This window comes from Buteo buteo, chromosome 5 (assembly GCF_964188355.1).
Source record: "Buteo buteo chromosome 5, bButBut1.hap1.1, whole genome shotgun sequence".
NCBI lineage: Eukaryota > Metazoa > Chordata > Aves > Accipitriformes > Accipitridae > Buteo > Buteo buteo.
The window spans coordinates 51905413-51931039 of NC_134175.1; the positions used below are offsets into that span (position 1 = coordinate 51905413).

General features: G+C 40.2%; 1 protein-coding gene across 2 annotated transcripts; it reads right to left on the bottom strand.

The window, feature by feature from the left end:
* Positions 1-135: 135 nt before the first annotated feature.
* On the bottom strand, positions 136-25627 carry MMADHC (metabolism of cobalamin associated D). Of its 2 annotated transcripts, XM_075029000.1 has the most exons (8): positions 25572-25627; positions 25354-25404; positions 22711-22855; positions 22236-22453; positions 19813-19918; positions 18440-18570; positions 15361-15447; positions 11989-14004 (listed from the first exon to the last, which is right to left on the bottom strand). In XM_075029000.1, exons 2-8 carry the CDS (start codon positions 25360-25362, stop codon positions 13810-13812), a joined length of 891 nt encoding a protein of 296 aa, XP_074885101.1. In that variant the 5' UTR covers positions 25363-25404; positions 25572-25627; the 3' UTR covers positions 11989-13809. The 2 variants fall into 2 exon arrangements, with proteins under 2 accessions (XP_074885102.1, XP_074885101.1); XM_075029001.1 differs by lacking the exons at positions 11989-14004; positions 25572-25627 and adding an exon at positions 136-1199 and having other exon boundaries at positions 25354-25557.

Here is a 25627-nt window from a genome sequence, read left to right on the forward strand (position 1 = left end):
GGCTGGGGCTGAACAGGTTTGCCGAGCATTTCGGCAGCACTCTTGTGTTGGAGCAGGGCCGGACCCAGGACATGCGCTTTGAGAAGATGTGTCGTAACGCCAGCAGGATGCAGAAACATGGGAAATCTGGGATTAGACACGAACATCTTGCTTACCTGTTCAATCGAGGTGGGCTCGAGGCTCAGGCTGTGTTGCACGTGGCCAGCAGTAGCACCTTGTGGGGAGCTCACACACTGGTGGTGGCAGCTCAGCTGGACATTTTAAGGATTTACTTTTTCACTTTGGGTGTTGCTGTTCAACACGTGCATTTAGGAGTCACTCAGTAAGATGCCTAACCAGCAGCAAGAAGCAGATGTTACCTCCTGACCTGAGCTGGCTGCCTTGGTCAATAGCTCACAGTCAGGTTTCTGGCTGCATTTTCTGCTTTCTCTGTACGTCACCTCCCCCTCTTTTCCATATATTTTGCAGTTTCATTGTTATTTAACAAGTCTAACCTGTGGTATCGTTAACTCTGAGCTAGATATGTATAACCCACACGGGCTGAGCTGCAGGAATGTCCGGATTTCTTCATAAGCTGTTGGAGATTCAGGACCGCTAGAAGTGTGGTGCCTGCAGTGTGAGATGACGTGGGCTCCAGTGCCCGCTGGCTCGTCCTGTGCACTAACAGACAGGATCTTCATCCTGTGTTTAGGTGGACCTCAGATGGACCAGAGACTTTTTTGGGTACCTGGTAGTGCTCTCTACCTACAAAGGCTGGGATGCCACTGATCAAATTCAGTTATCAGCATTGTAGAGTGTTAAACCAAGGCAGTTACTTTTACTCCTCTTGCAGTCAGTGGAGGAAAAAATGGTATTTCAGGGGCTGATTCACTGTAAGCTAAGGTAGATAGTTAAATTGTGTTAATTGTGGATGTGCCTAGAAGAAAAAGTAGCTTGGAAATGAATGCTGCATCCCACCTAGAGCATCCAGCTGCCAGCTATGTGGTTATGCTGAGACCAGTGCTTTGCAATTACCTGGGCAGGAGCCACTCCTAAGCACATCACCAGGTTTGCTGTGACCGTGACATCGCTGTAGATGGAGAAAATCCTGGTTCTTGTGCTGTGGTGGTCCTTCTCCCCCACGGTTGTGCCCTTCAAAAGGGACCTGAGCGCTGTCCAACTGAGCTGCTACCTCTGGTACAAGCATTATAGACCTTGAGCTGAAAAGAGCAAATTAAGGTGACTGAGAGCAAGTGGGGAACCTGCGCAGGATCCTCCCTGCACCAGCCGGTCCATGTGCCCAGGCTGCCCGCTGAGCTGTTGGGGTTTTTTTAAAGCACACAAATGCTAAGCTGCACCGTATTTATATATGTGATATTCCTTTTAAATGTCTCATTTTTTAACTATTGTAAATGCTGTACATTTGTATAAATAAATGTTTTAAATATTCAGATGATGTGTGAGGTGTCTGATAGCGACGTACAATTGCTGTCGCCAGCCCTGCTCTTCCGTGCAGTGCCATCCCCTGGGCTGGGACACTGCTGTCTGCTCCCTGTCCCCTTTTCCTTTCTCTGATGTCCTATTAGCAAAAAAAAAAAGAGCTGAGCTGTATTTAAAGCATTTTGTTTTAACTCCCCCTGTAGCTAATGAATCTTCCCTGTGGTTTCCACCTGTTGAGTTCCCATGGTTATTTGTTACAAATTATTTTTTTATTAAATGCCTAATATAAAACAAGTCTGGGGAGGTTCCTGTTTAGTTTGTGACTCCCAGATCTTCCTTCCCCTTGCCTGCTCTGGAAAAGCTTTACGTTTTCCATCACTGTGCCATCACCCTAATTCAGTCCCAGCACGTTCTGGAGGTTTTCATGCAGTTATTTCTAATTTCCACTCCTGAAACCAACAACTACTTGAATGTAAACAACTTTGTGCAGCTAATGAAAGGTTTCAAAGTTATTTGTGGATAATGTGAAGCTGGAGGAAGCCCACACTGTTTGTGCACAGCCCCCATTCCCACATACTTAAGTTGAATAAATGCAAGTTACAATAGCACAGTTACAGTATATTGACTTAGAGCTCCTGAACCTCCCCTTAGTCCTAAAATAAGCTTCTCTCTGGCAGTTGTGCATTTCGTACACCTTTGGCTTACAAACATGCCTTGAGGGAAGAGATTTTGTTATCCTATTTCAAGAGATGCCTCTGGAACGCCAGTCCTTGCTGAGGGTCAGGAACAGGATAACCCCCGGGGCGCACTGCCTTGCAGCACTTACTTCTCTAGCTCAGGGTGAATTACTGATTTTCAGCATTACAGCACAGCAAGCTGAAGGCAAACGTTGCTTAACAAATGCTTTAGTTTCTGCAAAGCAGTTGAATTCAGTGTCAGTAAAAACAATTCATCCTGACTGCATAGCTCTTTTCCTCCCCTTAAACACCACTAGACACAGCCTTTACCTGCTTTCTTGGGCAAACCATCAAGCAGCCCAGCACAGCTTTCAGCAACCCAGTTCATACAAAACCCACCCAGTACCAAGGCAGCCAAAGCAATGCTGAACCTTCTGATTGCAGCAGCTGTAATAGCTAATATTTTTTTTTTTTTTGAGACCCAAGAACCTCTTCTCTATTGCCAGCCAAAATCCAGCACAGTACCACAAAAAACCCCAGTTTGAACTAAATGGCTGGGCAAAGCTTTTGAGAGCATGTTTACCCCCTTAAAGAGGCTCAAGCAACCAAAAAAACATTATATCCCAAGTGTCTCACTAGTGCCTGGAGGCTCCCATATATTCCCATTCAAGGCTGGGGGGAGGACTCTGCATCACGACTTGCTCTTTCCACCAAGAAACCGCTAACAAGTTCAACTCTGATTCTGGTAAATGGTATTATCATACCTGTAAGTAGGTGGGGGAAAGGAAATGGAAAATATACTTAAAAGAGAGATGTGTATTATGGAATCAATGGCAAGCATAAGTTAACTCTCATGATCTGAAGGTGCAAACCTTGAAATGGCAATGCCCAAAGCAGCATCAATTCAGACTTTAAAGACCAAGATGGGAACCAGCCCTCCAAATAAGTCCTTGTAGACCCCCACAGAATTACACCCCCTGGTGCATGTCAAAATGGGCTCCCAATTTTTATTACATCTTGCTAATATATGCTTTATAAAGCCAATCTCATTAGATCATTTGATGATTGTTTCTTGTATCAATTTCTTTTGCTCATCTCTGGGTGGGATTCCCCTTGACATTAATCCCAAAGTCCACTTAGATTCCTCCTTAGCCAACCATCAGCCACCTGACTCCCAGGCTGAACTAACAACTTCATTCCTTTAGCACTGACATTATATAGTCAAAAGCATTTAAATATATCAATTTCAACATCTATGTATTTATGGGGTTTAAGGTTTCCGATCCTTTTTTTAAGATTTCATCAGGTTTTAGACATGTAACATTTACACATTTCATCATGTGGAGCTCAACCCTACACATCTTAGGCTAAAAAAAATTGCAGGATATCCTCAACATGTTGGACCCTATCCACAATAAAGGCACACAAACAAATCCAACATAGGGCTGATGATACTGGAAAAACAAAGTGATACCAAGCTATCAAAAAAAAAAAAAACCAACCAACAAACCAAACCTCCCAGAGGTTTTTATGCCAAGAAGCAACCTGCACAAGCCAGCTTTACTGACATTTATAAACATCTCACTACTCACCAATGTAAAATTTAAACAGGTTTTAGCTGTGCTACAGATGTTTCTAACAAGCTCTACCAAAGACAAGCTAAACCTCAACTTGTCAGTCCACACGTGTTAGAAATGGCTAACCCCAACCTCCTACCCAAAAAGCATTGATTTGGGACAGCTGTAAGGGGCTGCCAGCCAAATCCTTTCTGTTGCCAGGTGCTGAAAGGAGAATATTTTAAGTAGTTAACTATTTTGAAGGGGTAACTTGCTCAGGTTTTCCCTGTAAAAATGCAATCTTCCTGCTGTGAGGCTGTGTGCCATGCAGTGCTGTATCTGGACAGCCAAAGAAAAGAGCTGTACCTAAAGCCCATGGCAGGTATCGTGGGGAACAGAAGAATGCAGGGTTGATTTTTGCTGACCCCACAGCTTACCACCTGGAACGGGTATTTCTTACTGTTCACACTCAACTAACATCTTATCGACCTAAGCACTGGTAGAATTCAACACATGCACCCATACATGGCTTTTTCACAACCAAAACAATGCAGTGTCACCTGAAAACATCCCACTAACAAAAATTTCGAGTTTCCGCCAGGGGAAATATATTCCAACAAGTTCATCTCCCAGCATTTTCTACCAGTCATCACTTAGTCTCTATGGGATATCACTGTGTCTCTTTTAGACACAAACCCCTCCCCACAGTCCAGCCCTCAGACTACATTTGCTTTTCTTAAAGCTTTTCCAGTCTGCCAGATGCTGCAGTTTTAGTGGTAGAGATTACTTTCTCAGTGAAGCATAACACCCAGCTGCATGAAATTTCAGTCTCATAATCCTGTTAGGTTTCCCCTGTCAGACTCCACACCGATGAGACCTTTGTGTTTGTGCAGCTCCTGAAATAGCAGCCTGAGCCTTACTGAAAAAAAAAAAAAAAATTAAAGCAAGAATTGCCATTGCCAAGGTGAAGGGCTACTATTTTAAAGGCACCGCAGCAGGCCACGGAAGATAAAAGCCAAAGTCAGCTTGCAACTATTATTTAGTGTTGGGTTTGATGTGGATTGTGGGTTTGGGTGCTGGGGTCAAAGCTCCACCACCAGCCTTTGGCTTTTCTCCAGGCAAGACCACGGTTTCTTTCTTTAATGGATGATGGTGGCATACTTGCCAAGAGGAAAAAAAGACAACAGCTATTTCTTATCCTTGATGTGGGTGTTAAGTGTGTAGCAGAAACCCTCATTCATTACACTAGAATTTTGGGAAAAATAAATGCTTTTTCAGTTAAATTTTCATTAAGATGGTACTTCCAACAGGTTTTCAGAACCAATTTTTTTCAGTGCAGGAGCAGGGATGGAAGGGGTTCGTTTTATTCACATTTTGCTCATAGACATTTCAGTGTCTTTTCAAACTCACAGATTTCCTAGCTGGCCCCACAGGGAGCAGGGGTTGGACCTGACAGCCTCCCGAGGCCCCTTCCAACACCAAATATTCAGCAAGTCTGCAGCAATTTTCCAGCCACAGACCAGCAGAAAATCTGAACAGTAAGAAAAAGCCGGCAGAGAGAGGAATTATTCTAAAATTGCCAGTGTGGCATGCCAGTGAACCTGATCTATTAGCTTTGTTTGTGAAAATCCTCCTTTATAAAGGATTTCTAGGTTCAAAGGTAGATTTTTCAGCCTCTGACCCTGTGCGTGCATGTAAAAACCTCAACTTGTGCAAGAGCCAGGCAGGCACACTACTATCCATCTGTCTAGAAGTACAATACATATTTACATACAGCATACACCATGCATCTAATATATACGTCTTTTCAGAAAAATGAGGACAGGACATGTGCATGGAGGAGGAGGAGTTGCTCACAGACCGATGCTGAACATGCACAGTCTGCAGTGAAAGGCTACGGTCCATACAGCCCAGGATCCCTGCACTTAAGTGCCTAATAAATAGTTTTCCAAATTGAACAACTCACTATATACATAGGGATTACTAAGTTTTTTGTTAAAAAAAAAAAAAAAAAAGAGAAAACTGGCAAAAGCAATAGGAGGTGTGTGGCTCTCATGATTTTAATGAGATTAGCTGGAAGAGCAGTGGCCTTGGAGGGCTGCAAAGATCAAACCCCACGCACCAGTGGGCCAGCCCTGCATTTGTTCCTGTTTCTGTGGAATATCTGGGTCATTAAATGGGACACATTCCCTTGGGAAGGGACAAGATGCTGGAAGAGAGTCATGCCTGCACAAGCTGTACTCTGCTGAGCAGTTTTTAGGAAGGACATGGTCACGTTTTGTGTTGGTGGTGGGGATTAGAGGAGCAGCAAGAGGGGAAGGGGCAGGAACGGGGGGTCCTATCCCCCAAACTCTGTGGGCACAACCAGGAGGATGTCAGCTTGTAGGGAAATCCCCTGAGCTGAAAGTCCTGTGTTCCTCTGGATGACTTTCATAAATAACAGGATGGAGTTAAATACCTGGGTTTCCTTTGATTCCTACTCTGATTCCTGCCTATAAGAATTACTAATGTTATCATCTATGCTTTTGCATCCAAATTCTGAACTTTTCTGATCTCTCTCCCCTCTCAGACTCCAAAGTACCAAGTCAGCAACTATCCTGCCCTTTCCCCTCACACCCCAATTTCCTTTTCCACAGCTCTATACAAGTGTACCTCGCTCCTGCACCTCTGGGTCTTCTCATCTTACTATTCATCCCCAACCTCTATTTTTCAATATTCTTAAGTCCAGAAGTGGATAAGATTTCAAAACACACTTGCCACACAACACTCCCCCTTAAAGGGAGCAAAGATCACTGGACAAAATAAAAAGAGAAATATATCTAACTCCTGCAAGTAAACAAAGCAGTCCTGGAAAATAACTAAATAAATAACCACATTATCTTGAGCTCATCAGCTCCACTCCAGCATTTAAGTTCTATTCAAATTAGTGAAATACTTGGTTCAAGATTTTTCAACTTCAGGTTTTCTTGAGCTAAGACACCACTATGGTGTATCAGCTGGAGGCTCTGGGGCCAGGCAGCAGCCTTGGGGTCTCTGCAGCAAAGTCAGCCCTAGAGAAATCCCAGCTGGTACAAAACCACCCAAGAATTTTAGCAACACAAGTTCACTGAATATCTTGAGGCTTTTTCTCCTGTCACCACAGCAGCTTCTCAGCAAAGACCACGTCAGATGTCACACTTGGGTCTCCCTCCTCAAACTGCTGCTCAGAGAGCAGGTCTGCGGCCGCCTGCAAACCGAGGAGGAATTCACACAACCACGCTGGACTGCCCTTCTCCTGAGCCCCATCCTCCCCACCACCAGCACAAGCCCAGACAAAGCCTCTCCGAAACCTGTGAGACATTTACAGGGTCTTCACTGCCTCGAGACCCACATACTCGTACAGCAATTTAAATTATTTTCACAGTATCCAGAGCCAAAAAGACAAAAGCATCCCACAGACACAACTTACCCACATCGAAGCAACACAACATTGACCGAATACTCTCAGAAGAAGCAGGATTAGTTCAGGAGTTCGGCGCAAGAGGCCCCACTGCAGAACTGTGCTGCAGGACAAGCCGGGCAGGGCAGAGGGACACAGCTGCAGCTCATTGAGTCCCAATTACCCACCTGCCAAAAATTTGCCTCCCCTGGTAACCCTTGGGTGGGTGGGTTCTGTTTAACTAGAGAATGGGGTTGGTTTGGTGCCTTGCAGCAAATCCAGCTTTGCTGTGCTGCTGCTAGAATTTGCTATTTTAAGAGTTTCTGTGTTTAAGTGTGATGTGTGGGATGCGCTCACAAGCAAACAATCCAGTCACCTGGTTAAGGCACATGTTGGCATACATACCCTAAGGTTAAACCCTGCATAGTAACAGGGCACAGAAAACCCTCACACGACAAAAATAAACTTTGCATCTCTAAACCAGACCTAAGCCATATATATCATCAACGCTGCATGCGTCCCCTGGCAAAGATCCGCTCCTGACAAAGAAGGCTGTCAGACGCCCTTATTCCCCTAGAAACAAAGAGAATTATAACAGAGAAGGATCCTATGAAAAAGCCAACACATAACTTACTCTTGCAGCTGATACAAGCTGTTATTGTTGTCATCAAGCAGCTGCTGCGAGCCTCGGGTGCGCGTGTGCATATGGGCATGTAGCTCCTGGACAACTTCCACATTTAGGGAAAAGTTCCCCTACGCGAATGCCAGCCTGCACGAAAACTTGAGGGCACAAAAGGCTTTAACTGACCTGCTTGGAACAGAAAGTGCATGCTGGCTTCAATGAAATAATTTAAAACAGCTGGCCAACTGCCCCAAAAAGTTAAAAAAAAAAAAAGCCCAGGCCATATCAGTGGCAGCAGTTAGTGCTCAGGTGTAGCTGAGGTCTTGATGGCTGATGGAAGTTCTTTGGCCAACAGCTTTAAAAGCAGGGGTCAAAACTTTAGTGCTTCACCACTCTAATTGCAATTAAAATTACTTAGCTCTGCTGAAGTTATGGCTGAAGAGGAAAGGTAAGCACTTAAAATAAACTGCAGGAACTTTATATTAATATCTTACCTGCAATTAGTCTCCTCTGCTGGAAATTCTGACTAACCTTGGTGCTTATTCCTGACATAGCAATTGCACAGAAGATACTTTTTTGGACCAACCTTCATGTTCCCTTTCACAGCACACCTAGCTATAAGCGGTACCTTCCCATCTGATGCTTTTTCAAGTGGAAAAAAAAAAATCCAACATAGAATTGCATCCAATTAGAACAATGACATACAATGAAGTATTGATACTAAAAGGCAAAACAATATAGCCACCATGTGAGTATATGCTAGTGAGAGGTTCCCCCCCCCCCCAATAGCACACACAAGCCAGTCTTGGAGCAGCAGCACTAACACGTTCTGCCTTGTTTTCCTTAGGAAATAATTCACTGCTATGCTATTTTGCGTTACGTTCCTGGTGTTACCCTGAGTTAATAACTAATCACAGCTCCGTAATAACAGGAGGACACCTTGTTTTCAACAGGAGTTATCAACTCAAGAATACCGGTAGAATTTGCACTCTGGATCTACTCAGCAAGACTTCGTCAGGAGCCATGAAGGCTATGGAGACACAAGCTATGAAAATGCAACTTTTCAAGCTTTGGGTTATCTCTGTGGATTTCCTAGAGGGTCCTAAAAAGCCGGTGTAAAATTCTGCTGTTTGAAAGGGAAGCTTAAACCAGAGTGTTTTCCTGTCAATTTTTATGTGCACAGGGACAGCTGAAGTAAAAAAATAAATATTGATGCATATGTGGTAACAACAGCTATTCAGAGAGAACACCAGTAATTGTGTATGGATTTTGGCTTTGTGTAAGAAAAATTGAAAAAAATCCCACAAATATTGAAAATTTTGTGTGAAAACGCCCTGTTTTGGTAGAAGGATTAGTATGTACAAATATCCATACTTGGGATGTTTCACTTTGGATTAAGTATGTAAAAGTGAGGCATTTTAGCCCTCACCAGTTAATCCACATAGATATGGTTCATTCTCCTTCATCAGCCAACTTTCCATACCTCTGCTGCGATGCTGACAAGGCATCTCTGTCATTCATTTGCTATCAAACGCAAGGGTTGTTATCAGGGTCCACAAAGTATTACCTCAAGAGCAAGGAAGGGAATTCATTTAATATACATGGTTACATGGGCAGCTTTTAAGTGGTAACACTGTGGTTTAGCAAGTTACCTCGTTTCTTAAGCATGTGATTTCAGAAATATATATGCTGTGTATTTCACAACACAGTGCAACAATAACCTCCTCATCTGCAGTTATCAGACATTTCAGACCATGCATGCATGAATATCAATTCCACACATTTTGAATCAGCAGCTTTCACATTTCTTTCAGTCCAGCAGGCAAACTGCATGGAAAGCTGCTCTACTGCTGTCTAAGGGTGCAGCAGAGGGGAAAAACGAGCACAGCAAGCATGCTCTGATGTCTTGGACCATACAAATCACTGAGTATAAAAATTGTACTGCCACTCTGTACTTTTTTCAAATCATTTGAGCAATGGCATCAACACAGGCTCGGTTCTTCCAAATTCATGCTTTTTCACTATATTTCCAGATTTCTGCCATTAGTTTAGCCTGACTGGGCAGAAGCTTTGAGTAAGACAAGCTCACAGACCAAGTTTTATGTATGTTACCGTGACAAAGTAGCTTACGTCCTGCGGCCTCACCTTTCTGGATCAGCTACCTGGAGCTGTCTAAAGTTACAGCCGTGCTTTCCTGCGGGTTTATGAACCAGAGTATCTCTTGTTGAATGACACCTCAACTAGCAAGAAAGGGCAGCAAGCCTGCAGCCAAGATGGCAGTCAAAGAAAAGGGGCCCTCTCCCCCAAGAGGTACCTTTGCCCCTCTGGATTGTTTAGAGAGCTTTTTCTTCCAGCCAGGTGGCTGCTGGTGGAAGGAGAATAGAGTTCTTCACTATTGATGCTCTTATAAACAAGAGCCATTTGACTACCTGGCTTATTTTTCCCGTTTGCTATAAATGTATGCACAGGGAACAACAATTTTGAGGATAGTGAGTAAAAAAAGACGTGACAATAAAAAAAGAGGCTTTAAAAGGACTGGCCACATGAGGCAAGTCATACAGTTATTTTGCTATTACATTTCATTTATCATGAAAAAAAATCAACGAATTCACTGAACTGAACCAAAGTGATGGAGTAGAGGATTTGCAATAGACTCCTCCATACACAATCCTCAAACTGTTAAAATACTGTACTTCTGTCCTACCCACCACAGTCACCTCTTCTTATTTAGGTAACAGCACAACTCTTCCAACTAGCTCTTACTGTAGCACAGCTTAAGCATGAACACTCATGGCACTGAAAACCATACAAGCTTTCTGCTTCCCCAGAACAGAAACTTTTTTGGTACTTGCTACTTCAACATTTCTACTGGAATCCAAGTAAAAGCTATCACCGAGCCTAAACTTTAGGAGTCTTCAGGTGGAAGGAGAAAGATCCCAATCACTGCACTGAAGACCTCTAGATAATTAAGTATTTTCCTGTACTGATTCAACCAACAATGCAAGGTCTTCCCATTTCACTGAGCTCAGACATGCTGTAAGGGCTTTCATCTTCCACAGGACAGAAAAACACCTCTTTCCAGCTGTGAACTGGCCATTTCTCTCAGTATCTTGTTCTGTGTATTTATCCCTACTAAAACTTTTAAGCCTGGTTTCAAATTTATTTTTGTAACTTAAAATCCTGTCACCACTACTGTCCTTAGCAGTGACGGCACCAGCTATTTAGGAGACTGCGGTGGTGTAGAACTGCACCAGGATAATAGCTCACGTAAGATTAGTTCTAAGATAGTATAGGAGAGACAAAGACAACTCTGTAATTCTTCTCCTCACCTTTACTAGGAATTCTGTGGAAAGACATTTAACTCAGTTCATCGTATCTTAGGGCTAGTGACAAACGCTTCACTACACAAAGATAGCGCTGCTCTTGTGATGCCCAGCATCACCACTTTAAGTAAGTTTTTATGGAATTTATTGCAAAAAAAATTTCTAGTATATCTGGTAATGAATTAATATCTAGAAATTAACTGCCTCTCTGAAATAACAAAAATAGTACTTCCCACAGTGCAGTAATCTTTGCTAAGGTGGCAGATGTGACCTTACATACAATAGCTCTTATGCGCTTGTTTCTTTACCCTAGAAAGGAATTAATTTTGTAACACTGAAAGTTGTTTTGTTTTTTATTATCAGAAGTACAGTTACACTGTATTCAAGAACTTCTATTTCATAGTAGCAAGTTATTTAATACACAGTATAGCTCTTCTGATGTGAGGGAAATAGAACTGGAACAGTTCTAGCCTCTTTTGAGAATGAATATGTACAAGAAAATTTTATTTAGAAAAATAGCAGGAAATCATACCTCCCCCTCAAATTCTGGCATGAAACATTAGTATTAGTGAAGTCAAGGCAAAACTCCCACTATTTTCAGTGAGATTTTTGGCTCAGGTTGAACCCATTTGAAAAGCCACTGTAAAAGCCCTTTACAGGATGGAGCTTTAAAGAACATCAACTCAAGAACTAGCATCCCAAGTTTAAGTTGGATAGCTGCCTGACAGCTCCCACCCTTTCTAAAACATAGAAAGGCACGTACAGCAAAGTCATCTGAAGAAAAGATAGCATCAAGAGTCTTCAAGGTAGTTAAAATGTGAACCACTGCACAGAATTTGTTTTTCTAATATTTATCCAACAAAGGTCTCCACAAGTGTAATCTACTGTCCAGCGAGACATTAACCCCTCTTTTATCAAATGAGCTAATTTGTGTTCTGAAAAATGATTGTATTTTGCAAACAGACAAGACACATTGCAGCTTCTCAAGCTTTTTTAATCCTCTTGATGAGAATGAGAAAAAAAAAGTATCAATAAAAGACTTGAAAGTAATACAACTTTCTTGGACAGTAGAACAGAGGCCAAAGAACTTGGGCTCTGGAAATATAGCACAAATTCCATGACAAATGATAAACAAATCCTGCCTCAACAGCCATACACTTCAACCTTGGAATGTGCGCAGGCTAGAGCTCACAGTGATGACAATGATGGTAGGTGAGCAAGATAACCTCTGAATTGCTGGCTTAGCGAGTGAATTTAGAGCAGATGGCACTCCTCCAGTGGAAAGTCTTCCTCATTTCCACCTCCACGATCCAGCAAAGTTACAGGCTTGCAGCAATCATTAACAAGGACAGATACAGGCACTTGGTAAAGGATCTGGTTCTAAACCCATTAAAGCCAATAAAAAGACTTTGGTGATAACTGGCTTAGATCCTGAGTAGGGAATAGAAGTAGTATACAAACCTAGAACAAGTTTTAAATCCATAATTGTTAGTTAACATTGGAAAAAGACACAATGATTAAAAACCCTAGCTGTCTGACAGGAAGCTAAACCTCTCAGATCATCATCTTGTGCAGCTATTATCCAGACAAAAGTTGCGCTACATTTTGACGGAGTCAAGACTGAAGGATTCCCATTGTTGCATGAATTGGCACAGCTACTGCAGTGGTTTATTAACAAATGGCCCTGATAACTGACTGCGATGAGATTAAAATCTAGTTTGTTTGTTAGTCTCTGTAGTGAGGCAGCTGACACTTTTGGTATTTGAGGTGCCTTGAATCTTCTTCACTGTTCTCCCTCCAGTAGCTTCAATGGACCCGATTGTTTTTATGATGCCTGAAGAGACTGACTAGTTTACTGAAACCTTCCTGTTGAAATATTTTTATAATTGATCATAATTGCAATAATTGATTATAATTGCTCTTTGCACAGGTATTTCAAAATACCACAGAGTCAAGTCTAAATTGCATCCAAGTACAGGAAAACAATGATGGCATCCAAGCATTGCCTTATTACCATTTTTTCTTCCACAATATATTTAATGACCTAAGAAAGTTACAAAAGCAACTGTACTAATTAAATATATTTAGCTAACACTGAGAAAATAGAATCCCAACCAACATGAAGACAAAAACAATGAAGAGATGACTGATTATAGAGTAATTTAAGACTTTTTACTGAGTCTCCGGATGTAGCAATCAAGTGAACACTCCCCTACTGAAGTATTACTCGTAGTTAAGAGACCACTGAAAGCTTATCTCATCATTTTCATTCTAGAACAGCAAATGAGTTATTAGTCCAGCATTAACTTCTGCAGTTTTTATTAAGTTCTATATTCTGGGAGAACAATTTTGTTTCTTATTCCGCTTTTTTTGCCACTTACTTATTCCAGTAAGCGGCAAAATTCCTAGAAACTTCAGTGGCATCAGGATTTTTAATACTAAGAGCACAGATTTGTCAGACACTGCAAGACAAAATGGTTAAGAAGTGTGGCTTGTAAAATAGTATTAAAAAAAGGATATGCAGATAGCTATGTACATATATGTTTAAACTCATTCAAGATGAAGGAAACTCACAGCTTAAAATTCACATGGCACATAAAGGTATCTCTTTGAATGTTGTCAATTAATATTCTAAGTCACATGTGGTGAACACATAGTCAAAGACTAAAATAAATAACAGCTACTTTATTATCTAAGAATACTTTCAAGTGTGGCATTTCCTGACAATACTTAGAGAGAATCATCAAGTAAAAGAATCCAAAGGTCACAAGAACTTGTGAAACTCTGATGACTGCTAGTTTCCACTTAGTTTTCTCATGATAGGGCTGTCAGGTTCAGCGTTAGTGAAAATACTTCCTACAACCACATGAGTACCCCAGATGTTATGACGAATAACTTTGCAGCAGCCAAGATCATCAACAGAAAATCCCAAGTGGCGGTAGCGTTCATCTGTTTCAAACAGAGTGTTGTTTGTGTAAGGTCCAAAAAACTAGGTGGAAAAAGAGAATTTTTCACGTGAACATTACCAAGAACATTTAAAATGTCAAAACTACCCCTTTGTAAAACAAAACCTAAGCCCAGAAGTACCAGTTACATCTGTTGGAGGCAATTTTATATACAGTTTTATTCATGAAATCTACACAGGAAACTAAGCAGAGTACCTCTGGTTATACTGATACCCCATATTTAAAGATTTTTCTTCGCCACCGACAGAGCGCTGAAGGCGTATCAGTGTGTTTGAATGTCTAATCAATCATGCATACAAAAAAGCTCAAGTGCTTTGAAAAGGTTCTGCTACTTCTACAGGCATTAAGGATAGAACCCTTCTGTGAAATAGCAAAAATAAGACATGTACCTTTTCAATGAGCCCCCTGCAAAGAAAGATGCTTTGAAGAGCAAAAATGTGCATAAATTGGAAACAGGTATTTCAGTTGCTTTGTCTCAGGTGGAAGCTTCTAACCAAAAGCCTACTTCTGATGAACAGGTTATTGGTAAGGATGTTACTACTGAACTGTAGCCCAAAGACAGAACCCTACTTTCATCAATATGTAACTATTCCTTAAATGCATGGAATTTCTGGGAAGCTTTTAAGCACCATATACACCTTCAACTGCCTGGTCACCTTACAAACATCCCCTCTTGAACCCATTTGCCTCTATTGACATGATAAATCACTGCCTTTTACAGTTTTTTAAAATAAAAACCCACTAAACTGAGCTTTGCCATGATTATGTTCAACTATAATATGGCTTTAACAGCTAGCTCTCAGACAAAAATACATACGCACTCATGCTTTGACAGAAGCTTTCCAATTCTCTCTTGTAAGTTTTAAGACTCTATGTTTCATAGATATCTTGGTAAGAAACCGTCAGCTATTGCAGAGAACTGGCGTAATCTGATAATGAATGCCAATGCTGTTTAACAGAAACAAGCTATTCATTTTCTTCTACATAACAAAGATACAATTAACTAGGGCAAAGAGATTTTTTAAAAACATCCATCTACACAAATAGGTGTCAGGACTACCAAGTCACCTTTGGAAGGCATAACCAGCCTATTGTGCAGTGACCAAGAGCTCTTGGGCATAGAACTTCTATAGTTATCTGGAATTCAACTTCATTGCTGAACAATGTTCTCCAAAGTGCCAACTGCAATGACAGCTGACACACTATGGGGACTGGCTGAGGGTTACTATCCTGTCTTAATTTATGAAAGAAATTATCACATGGTAACAGCTTTTGGGCCATATGAAAAAGCTGGATTTAACCCATACAGAACAGAAATACCACTGCTAGTTAGGACATAGTAGTGTCCCATTACGAATTCCACACAGCATGTAACTTACTGCGAGTCCTGAGGATGGATCAATGAAGTCAGCCCAATAGCCTTCAGAACAAATTGCATAGCAGATTTCCTTGGCACCATTAATGAACTTAAAAAAAATAAAGGGAAAGAAGGATATCAAATGAGATTTTTGTTGCATATATATACACACACTGGAACACATAAAATATTCTGAAAATGAACAAGCACAGATTTCTTTTGGCCTCTACTAAAAAATGAGAAATTCAGCACACTTTCAATAAAAATATTAATAATATTAAGAGGATTAGAATTCATGGCATAAATTAGGCTACTTCAATCATGTGAGATTTAAAAGTGTTCCTTAGGCCAGTCAATAATGGATTAACAGCTTGTACAAGGAATAACATAATTGCTTTGATTATTCATGCAGATAGCAATCATACCTGTTATCCCCTTTAAGAAGTCAACCATTACATTAGGTATTTCTGTGTTATTTCCATGAGTTTACAGTTCTCACCTGAACTCCACAAATTTGACACTAAATGTAGCATTAAATATATTTTTATAAATACATGAAAAATAAAGTATTTCTGTAAGGTCTCATCTCAGCCAAGAGGACAGTATTACGTAGTTCTTCCTGCACTACAAATGTTTAACTGCAAATGATTTTAAAGAACCGTTTTAGTTTTGCTTCATGATAGCAAGCAGGTCCATAAGCACTTGGCTTTTACACCAATCTACACCAATTCTCTTGTTGTAATGAATTGGTGGGCAGGATGAATGATGATTTCAAAATCTCTCACTATTTGACAATCAAAATTGTAGGTCATGTTTCAGTTACACTGGAGGACACCAGCTGATGTTCCTGAGAACAGTCTTTTCAGTTAAGTACCATTCCAAGAAGCTCCCTGTTCTGTAATGTGTCGACAAAAATCTCCATCCTCTGAGGAGACAGCTTAAAGAATTTACTTTTTTTTGTTGCAAACTTTTCACATCAGCTAATTTGAGAAATTAAGCTTTTTATTTTTTTTAAATTTGGTGTTGAGTTGCAGTTATCTGTTTCTCAGATACAGAAGGAAATTCAACCAGATAGATTCAAAGCTGTGCTCCTGTATCCTGACATCACAACACAGACCACGAAAGAATTACATGAGCTACAGATTACACAGCACATTTTTTCCACAGATAAATCAGCAACAACAGGAGACCTCAGTTATGTGCTTTTAATCACCTAGACCAGCAGTTTTCAACCCATGTTATGATGGCCAGCAGGGCCCCATAAAAACTTCTGAAGAAACCTGCAAAGGTGAGTGACAAAAACACCCCACAGAAGTCAAGATATGTGATGGTCCTAAAACCCTCCATGCACTCTGAGAAAAACATGTCCCAGTGCAAAAATCTAAACAGCTGAATACACTGAACTAAAGCACAAATAGAATCCACATAGCTTCCTTGAAACATGAAAGAAATTCCCTAATCTCATAAAAAAGAAATATTTCTAACTTCTGAATACTTCATTTACTTTCAGTTATAAAAATTGGATTGTTCTCTATAATTACTGCCCTTAGCAGCTCAAGGTTTCAAATTTATAGAAATATTATTATAGTTACTCAGCTTCAGACCCTTAATGGTCCAAAATAAGGGAAGTTTATCCTTTACAGTAACCTGTCCTGTATTTTGAGGTTTGATGGCTCTGATGATTATGATTCAACTGTAAATTAAGTCACAAGTGTAAGTAAAGCCATCTGAAGACAGCATTTTAGGCATTACATTTCTGATACAGTGTATCTTTTGATCCAGCGTTGTAACAACCCCTCAGCAATCACTTGGAGCGAGGTTAATAAACACTTGAGATTCACTACTGTAAACATTTAGATTTGGCTGTACATAACCCTCATTACTTTAGCACAAGCCTCTCACATTAAATTAGTATTTTTAAGGTTACTGCTAACCATCTATGAAGCAAACAAACAGACCATTTACTTGTGAATTTGCTGTTAGTAACCTTTAGGCCGGGAGGTTACATCTAACATCCTAACACCCCTACAATGACTATATTAGACTTGACAGGGAGGTGCACAAGGAAGAAAGATGCCAATTAACATATAATTAGACCAGATTACAATGCCAAAGACCAACAGACCATAAATAATTCAAAGAGAAGAACACACTAAAATGAAGGGAATTTTAATTTGTGTGTAATCTTTATGTTGATCCTTCAGACTGCTTCTTCCTTTTTTTTGTAGTAACCTTTACACTGCTTTATACAGGCTATATTTGCAATTTACAGGATTGAAATGGACATTACCAAGTTATTCTCAAACATAAATACGGCCCTCACTATACAGATGAAAATCCCACAGGTTGATTTTTCCTAGTTTTAGAAAAATTGTAACACATAATATAGAGAAACGTATTTTGAGGTGCTGAGAAGAGTGCCAGCAGTGGTGAACACTGACACCTGCTGGAGTACACACCCCAAAATGCTGAAGAATGTGAAATAAAGCGACTTTCAGAGAGACCTCTAGTGGCAACAGAACAGAAAGACAAAGTTTAGGAGGATGGTTAAGATGTAATAAATATAACTGATACCTAGGCTAAAAGCATTAACTGTATCCATTATCAGAATGAAAAAAACCAAACCCAACAAACCAGAGCAACCACTTTTTACAAGTAAGGATGCACATTCATGGACAGACTCTGTACTGGAATCTCAATTACATCACAGAAAAACAAAGACAGCAGTGAAATCCTACAAAATGCATTGTACTGAAGCTGAAATGAGGTGAGAAAATAGTTGCTGCCTTTTAACCACAACAGGACAACAATCAAGTACCTTTATAATTTACTGTAGCATTTTAAAACATTTTAGCATACTTTTAACTCACCGCACTATAAAGAATTTAATAGTTCTGAGACATGTAGAGTAGTCAAAAAGCTACAAAGCTGGAAAAAAGTTCTCCATTTTATCAGTAAGAGAACACAGGCTTAGCTCAAAAAACTCTAAAAAGTAATAGTATTATCACAACCAGAGCTAGAAATGGACCAAAATACAGACATAGTTCACAGAAGATTCATCAACAAACAAAAATAAGCTCATGCTACTGTCAGCTACTTACATTTTCTAACAGCATTTCTCTCTCATCCTCCACTTCTTGACTCCATACAGTCATATCATTTTTAGTCTTCTGGGTGACAGTTAACACTGTTAAACAGTTGGCATTCACTTCTGGAAATATTGACTCAAAGTCTAAAAAAAAGTGAAACTGGCATGTTATGTCTTGCTCTTACATTTTACTTACGGTTTTTCAGTTTTAGATGAATTATTAACCCTACTTTAGAGCCTTCCTTTCATTTAAATCCAAGACAGGTGTGTGTTTTTCATATTAGATCCAGCAAACAGCATGCTGCTCTGAAATGCTGATGTTGCTTTTGTGGAAACTAATGCACCTTGGCAAGGTCCTGTTAAAAGCAACTTAGGGAGTGGAGTTTGCTATTTCAAGACCTCCTATTTAATTGCAAGATGATAAAAGCCCCACTACTCTGCACATTTCAGAACATGCAAACAAGTGTCTGTCTTTGCAAAGACACAAACCCAAGTACAGTAATATTTCAGTATTTTTGAACTGAACACCACCACAGTTCTCCACACATGTGAGAACTGGCTAAGCCACATTACATGATGCACACCGATTTTTACATTAAATCTTTCAGTAGAAATGTCTCAGATCTATGTCCTAGGACATGACAGCAGACTTGGTATCGGTAGCATACTATCAGCATGAGTTGTGACAGTTTTTCACCTGGAGCAGAAAAGGTCCAAGCCCATTCTGATACTCTCCCTACATCATCTATTGGACTACAAACAGGAGTGCATGTGAAGCACCGAAGTCACAATTAGGCTTCATGAAGCCCTGTTTTCAGTATGGGAGGAAAAAAGCACTTCCCAGAATTAAGTCCGAAGGTTCATTCTTTCTTAGGTCTCTGAAAAGTCTGCTCTCTTCAGCATCTAGACCAAGTTTTCAGCCAGATTTCAGTCTCTTCTCTCTTTCAGTATATCACTTTTAAAATTAGAAGGTTTTATTCCAATTTAATTTCAATCATTTCCTTCTTGAATAAAACACAAGATACAAGACCAACGCTTTCAGAAGTTTCATAACTTCAGTTTGCTGTTTTACTAAGAAGCACTGCCAAAAGATTTGATTTTGTCACAAACTGGTTTTTGGATAGTGAATTAGCTCCAGAATCTACCTGACACTAAAGAAGCAGCTGAAAGTTACTCCCCACCCCAGCTGATCTTGAATTTAAATGGCACTGAATTTTACATGAAATACTAAGTCAACAGCAAAGTTTCAGTTTTCATTTTATAGTATGTAGTTTTCTTTTGTAAAATATTAACTCTGGATTATTTCTACTACACAATCTGCGGCATCAATTACATCACAGCATTTACTTACATATTTCTCAGCTGTCAATAAAACTGAAAATATACCTTTTCGTAACAGTTCAGGACAAGCTTGTACTGCACATTCTACCTTTGCATTTTCAAAGTAAGTTTCAGCGTTATTTATTTGCTGTTTCTGTGGAACATCAGCACCCTGAGAAAAACAAAAATTTTAACTTTCTCATTTGTTAATATATAACAGGAATAACTTTGTATACCAGACTATGTTTTTGTGACTAAATGTCTATGATACGCTCAAGCGGTTTCACAGAAAGATGATTTGCAATGAGACTTAAATTTTTTTCAATTAAAAGTGGTACAGATACAGATACTACCTATTACTTAAACCTATACAGAAATTATCTCAAAGCCTTAACCAACGACCTTAAGCATACAATGTAACAGCAATTGATAGATTTGACACACACACATTACCTGAGCAAGAATAAAACTTTAAAGTTACACAACAGTTCTAGAGCTCTGAACTATCAGTATTTTCAGCTTTAGCTGTTGTAGCTTGAAAAGCAGAACAGTCTTCCAATATAATTCTGCACAGTTTTTTAGTTCTACAGTTTCTAAAAAAAACCCAACAAAACCCAAAGCAGATTCTTGTGGTAAGTTACAAATGGAGCACCTCTAAGTTAGATATCTAACATTTAAGCTTAAAATGCCCTTAAGAAGGTAGTAACAACAGCTGCCTCCTCTGGGATAGCAATTATTATGTAATAGGTGTTGAATGCCTTAATACAGTTATTCTAGGTCTAACTATGCCGTAATTTACATTAAGTCCTACCTAACACCTGTTTGTATCTGAAAGTTCTCCCTAGAAAAAACTATTACACTGCAAACACAGTGTGGCTAGCATCTTTGTTCTAGAAGTTAACAATCAAGAACAGGAAAAAAAACCATCAGAAAATAAACACAACAATAGACAAACAACTGCCATTAACTGCAGTTTCAATACATGTTTCCACACGTACCTGCAAAGTCACTGGGATGGATCAGTTGGTACTTTAAGCTCTACAAGCCATGCCGTTATGCTGGTAAATCCCTTCTTTTCTTCCTAACTATATGATGGCTTCTCTTACTAAGAATCATAGTTTATTGTGATTTCGTCTACTACTCCCATACTATCCAGCTAAACATCACTTACATAGTCCATCTGCTTACCAGGCATACTATCATCAAGACAGTATAGCCATTTTCCAAAGATCACTACCACTTTCTGATATTGATAGGCTGGTAGGCTCATTTATTCTGCTCAGATAGAACTAATACATGAATCTCAGGTACACAGAGGTCAGAGAACTTTTGACACTTCTCTGACTGGTGCAAGGACTGGTGCATGAGCTTTTCCTCTGCTTGCTGCAGCAACCTATGGGAGGTTCCTGTATTCAGCTGATCACATCATTCAAAATTGGGTCCTCTAAGATGAGTAGTTTCGCAGTTTCACTAGTTAAATGCTGTTCACGGATTCCTAAACACCACTAGCATGAAGCCTGTTGACTGCTTTCTGAATACCAGTTGCAAAACCTGCCTCTGCGCTTTCCAGTTTCTCCCTTCCATTTGGGACAGCAGCAGCTGCACCGGCCATTTTATTATACAAGTAATCTTGCTAGAAAGCAGACATTGCATTCAGCGCACCTGGTTTGCACTAAACAAACAGAAGACTAGAATTTTCTACTGGGCTTTTAACAGAGCGTATGATCCACACAAGCTGAAAACAGAATCTGGGGAGCTCACCAGAAGTTTATGTTTTCTGAACACTTTAGAATACAATGGTACGTTTACAAAAAACACTATACAGCATTTTTACAATGGAGATTTGCTAGTTGACTTCCAAAGTCTGAGCGTGCCACAAACTCAGAGAGCCTGGAAAGTAGAGCCAGTAGCTAGTAGCACTAAATATCTGTTGAAACGTTGCAACTGTACTAGCAATTATCAAGCTGCTTGTGGTTAATAATGCATATGACTTGCTGCAAGCTGTCCCATCACCAAAATGCAGTCTCACTGTGAGACCTGAGGTTCAGGTATGTTGATCTGCTTCTCCTGTGTGAATTCAATGGTCGTCAGAACTAAGCAGACAGATCTAAACACTGTCCAAACATTAAATGAAATACTGAGGAAACTACCGATTCTATTTGATAAAAGGTGGTGAGACTTGGTAAACAGCAAATTTTGAAATCGAAGTCTTCTTTTCTCATATCCATATAATGAAGTCACTTCTAAAATGCTATTTCACTAAGCACTGCCTAGACATACAGTCAAAAAAACCCACATCCTGAAATATTTTTCTTCTAAAAGAAAAAACTTCAGCTAGGTTCTATGTAATCTCTCACTCACCCCAGTTGAAGTTCATCTTTCAAAACCATCTAGAAAATCAACGATATCATTTTTCAGGAGAAAGAGACATTAGTTATGTTCCTCTTAAACAAGAAATATCAGTTTCACATAGAAAAGCTTGTTCTTACCTGAAATTCATTTATGTATTGGGCCATTACAAATTCATGCCTTTCACTTGCTGAAGGCTCTGCTAATATATCAGGCAGACTTTTCGAACCTTGGCTTTTCTTCTGAGAAGCAGTGCCATTTAGGTGACAGTCAAAACCAATATTACCAGGCAACTGGAATCTCTGATCCTGAGGACCAAATGGACCCATTACTTCATCTGGCCATACAGTTCTCGGACCTGCAAAAGTCAAGGCCTTGCTTTAGTCATCACATCTAGAAAGAAAGGGGAAAAAAACAGAAACAAACAAAAAACCAACCTCTCCCATACAAATATCTGTATTTGATCACAATCATGTATAACCAAAGTAACCATGATGCACAAGTAAAAGTCAGGGCCCTGACATAAAAGGCACACTTCAGAATTCCCAAATTTATATTGGGTGCAAAGTTCTGATAGCACATGAATTCAAAGAAAATGAATTTGCTTTTTCTTACATAAATCAGGAGGTGCAGCAGCAACATGAGGCTCATCTGAGCCAGAGGAACCTGCTGTAGAAAAAGCCTTGGGATTTACAACTCTTTTGACTAAGGAATAAAACCCTGGTAGGTAGGTGACCAATCTTGCTCTGTTACAGAGCACCTGAGAAGACAAAAACAAGATAAGTATTACATACTGCTAGCAAAAATACTAGTTTAAGTACAGCTTTGTGGATCACAAGAGAAATCCTCACTTGATAATTAAATTACAATTTTGATTATGATTAACTGTGTTTCTGTAAAATCAAGTTTTGAAAGTATTTTATTATCACTTTTATATTTTACTAGTAACGGTACTCTAAGTAAAGCAAAAGCCTCAAAAACACTTATTAAAAGGCCTTCTCGTGTGAGGAAAAAACCCTGAAAAGTTTAAATAGCACCACTGAAACCCCACAACCTCAACTAAGTTATGGATGAGGATTGTTTCCATGATTATTTCCAGGCATGTCACTGTTTCCATGATTGTCACAATTCCATCACGGGACTGATTATCAGAAATACCTAGAAATACTGTTAACACATTAGCCAGCCTATATTCCTACTTCTTAAAAGCCTGGAGGGAGACAAAAGATAGTATGACTCCAGATACCTCTTGTAGCTTTCATCTAGAAGCTGCTTACACACATTTCTTCACCAGCAAAGGACACTTTCCGACAGCCCTGAACTACGCAGGGAGATACACATTATCAAAACAGGTAGGAATGGTAATTTCAGCTTCTTTCTTTTGCTCTCAAGATCCGTAAACATTTAACACGTGCAAAACTTAAGTTAGTGCAGCCAGCGTTATTTAGATTTGCAAACTCAGTACATTCCCATATTTACAAACAAGTGTTACTGTAGACAGACCAGTATTGTGGTCAAAATGCCAGTAAGCCATAAAGCCTTTATGAATTCTGCGGTCTCCAGAAAATCTGCTTCATGCCACAGAGTTGTACTGTCAACATAACTTCCAAGTGCTGAAGATGATTCTATCAGAAACTGATTCAGCCACACAGTAAACAGAAAATGATGCAATGCTATCTCCCTGAGCACGCAAATGGTCTCAACAACAGGGCTCCAAAGAGCTAATGGCTCCTCACCATGAGGATTAACTCTGAGGCCCAGTGACAGTATCTCAGGTAGTAACATGAGCAACTCTTACTGGGGGTATTTTTGTGCTTTTTGTGTTTTGTTTTTTTAAACAAGAAATATCCAGGTGATGTAATTAAACTGAAAAGTCTGATCTCTTTCTTATATATTAAAAATAGACAACTTTCATGATGCATGTACACACGCATAACTGAAAAATAACCAATCATACACTCAAAACGTAGAGTCAGAAGTGTAATTAAAAAAATTAAAGACTACTTAACTCTATCACAAAACTACTAACACTCTTGACTGCAGTTGCACAAAACCACGCATTACTGGAAAATGTAAATCCCACCTGCCACAGCATGCGTGCTTTTGTAAAACTTTATTTTCCAGGTGAGGGAAAGAAAGAAATTCTTTTGAGAAACTGACCTAAAGGGATTTTCTGTAAGTGCTGTATTCTTGATTCTATAAAAGTTTATTCATATGTACACTACATATGTATGCAACAAGGTTACTTCAAAAAAAAGTGAGAAAAAGGTACTGTTTGTATGTTTAAGATAAAAAGTCTTATTCAGAGTATCAGGATGTAAATCAGTAAGCATCTGTTTCTTACATACCACCTCTGCATAAACATACAACATTTAATAAGTTCTACCAGCATCATGAAGACTCAAATGCATAAAGGCACTTTTGAGTTTCCGATTTATGTCAAGTATTTACAGTTAAGGCCTTAAGCAGTCTAGTTCTAAAACACCGCTAGGTTTAACAGGTTCCTGTAACAACAGCAAAAGTCTACTGATTCCACTTGAATGTTTTTTTTTTCCTCTATTAGGTAAAAGCACTATTAAAAGTAATTTTTGCATAATGATTACATTATAGATAAATGTAAACGATTACAGCTGACATGTAATTACAAGAAAGCAGCGTTTTTTCTTAAGATGAGGATCACTTAACATGGAGATGTTAGCGTTAATTACAGATACCTTGACTGAGCTCGCTTCTGCAAATATTTACATACCTAACATTACACAAGTGAAAAAATAGCCCTGACATCAATAAGTTATTCACGTCTCCATGCCACGACTAAATCAATAAAGCATGTTTTGTTTTCCAGTCTGAAAGTACCCTGGTGAACCTGACGCATGACACAATTAAAAAAACCCCAAACCCAAACAGATCCTACTTAATCCTCAATTCCATTATTCCCACGACAGCCACAGAAAAAGGCTTCCAAAACTTAAGACGGGAGGACGACGATACCACCGCCTCCTAATAAAAATGTACCTTGGCGTAACTCAGATTTTTACCAACGACTCCCCGACAAGCACGATGATTTACAGACCGCTTTGAAGGGGAAATAACACTCAAGCGTCCCCCACAACAGGCAGAAGAGCTCTCCTCCGACGGCGCCGGTTCGCCTTCTCATCGCGACGAGGGGCAGGGGCGGGCGAACCGCCACCCCCGTACCGCAAGCCGGCGGAGAAGGGGTCCGGGGAGGCCGGGGAGGCGGGGGTCTGCGTTACTCACAGTGGCCATTGCAGACGGTGGGCTCCCTCACGCCGACAGGCCCGGCTGCCCCTGGAAAAGAAGCGAACACACTAGACTCCCAGCTACCGGCCGGTGCCGCGGCTGTCCGCCCACCGCCCGGCCTGGGAGCGACTTCCACCCCGCCCGGTGGGACGGGACCGGCGGGGCCGATCCCCCCCTCTCCGCCTCAGCGGCAGGGGAACGGCCGCCCCTCTCACCTCTTCCTGCAAAATGGCGGCGGGCGCCTTCCCGTCCCCTTCGGCGCAACCCGCGC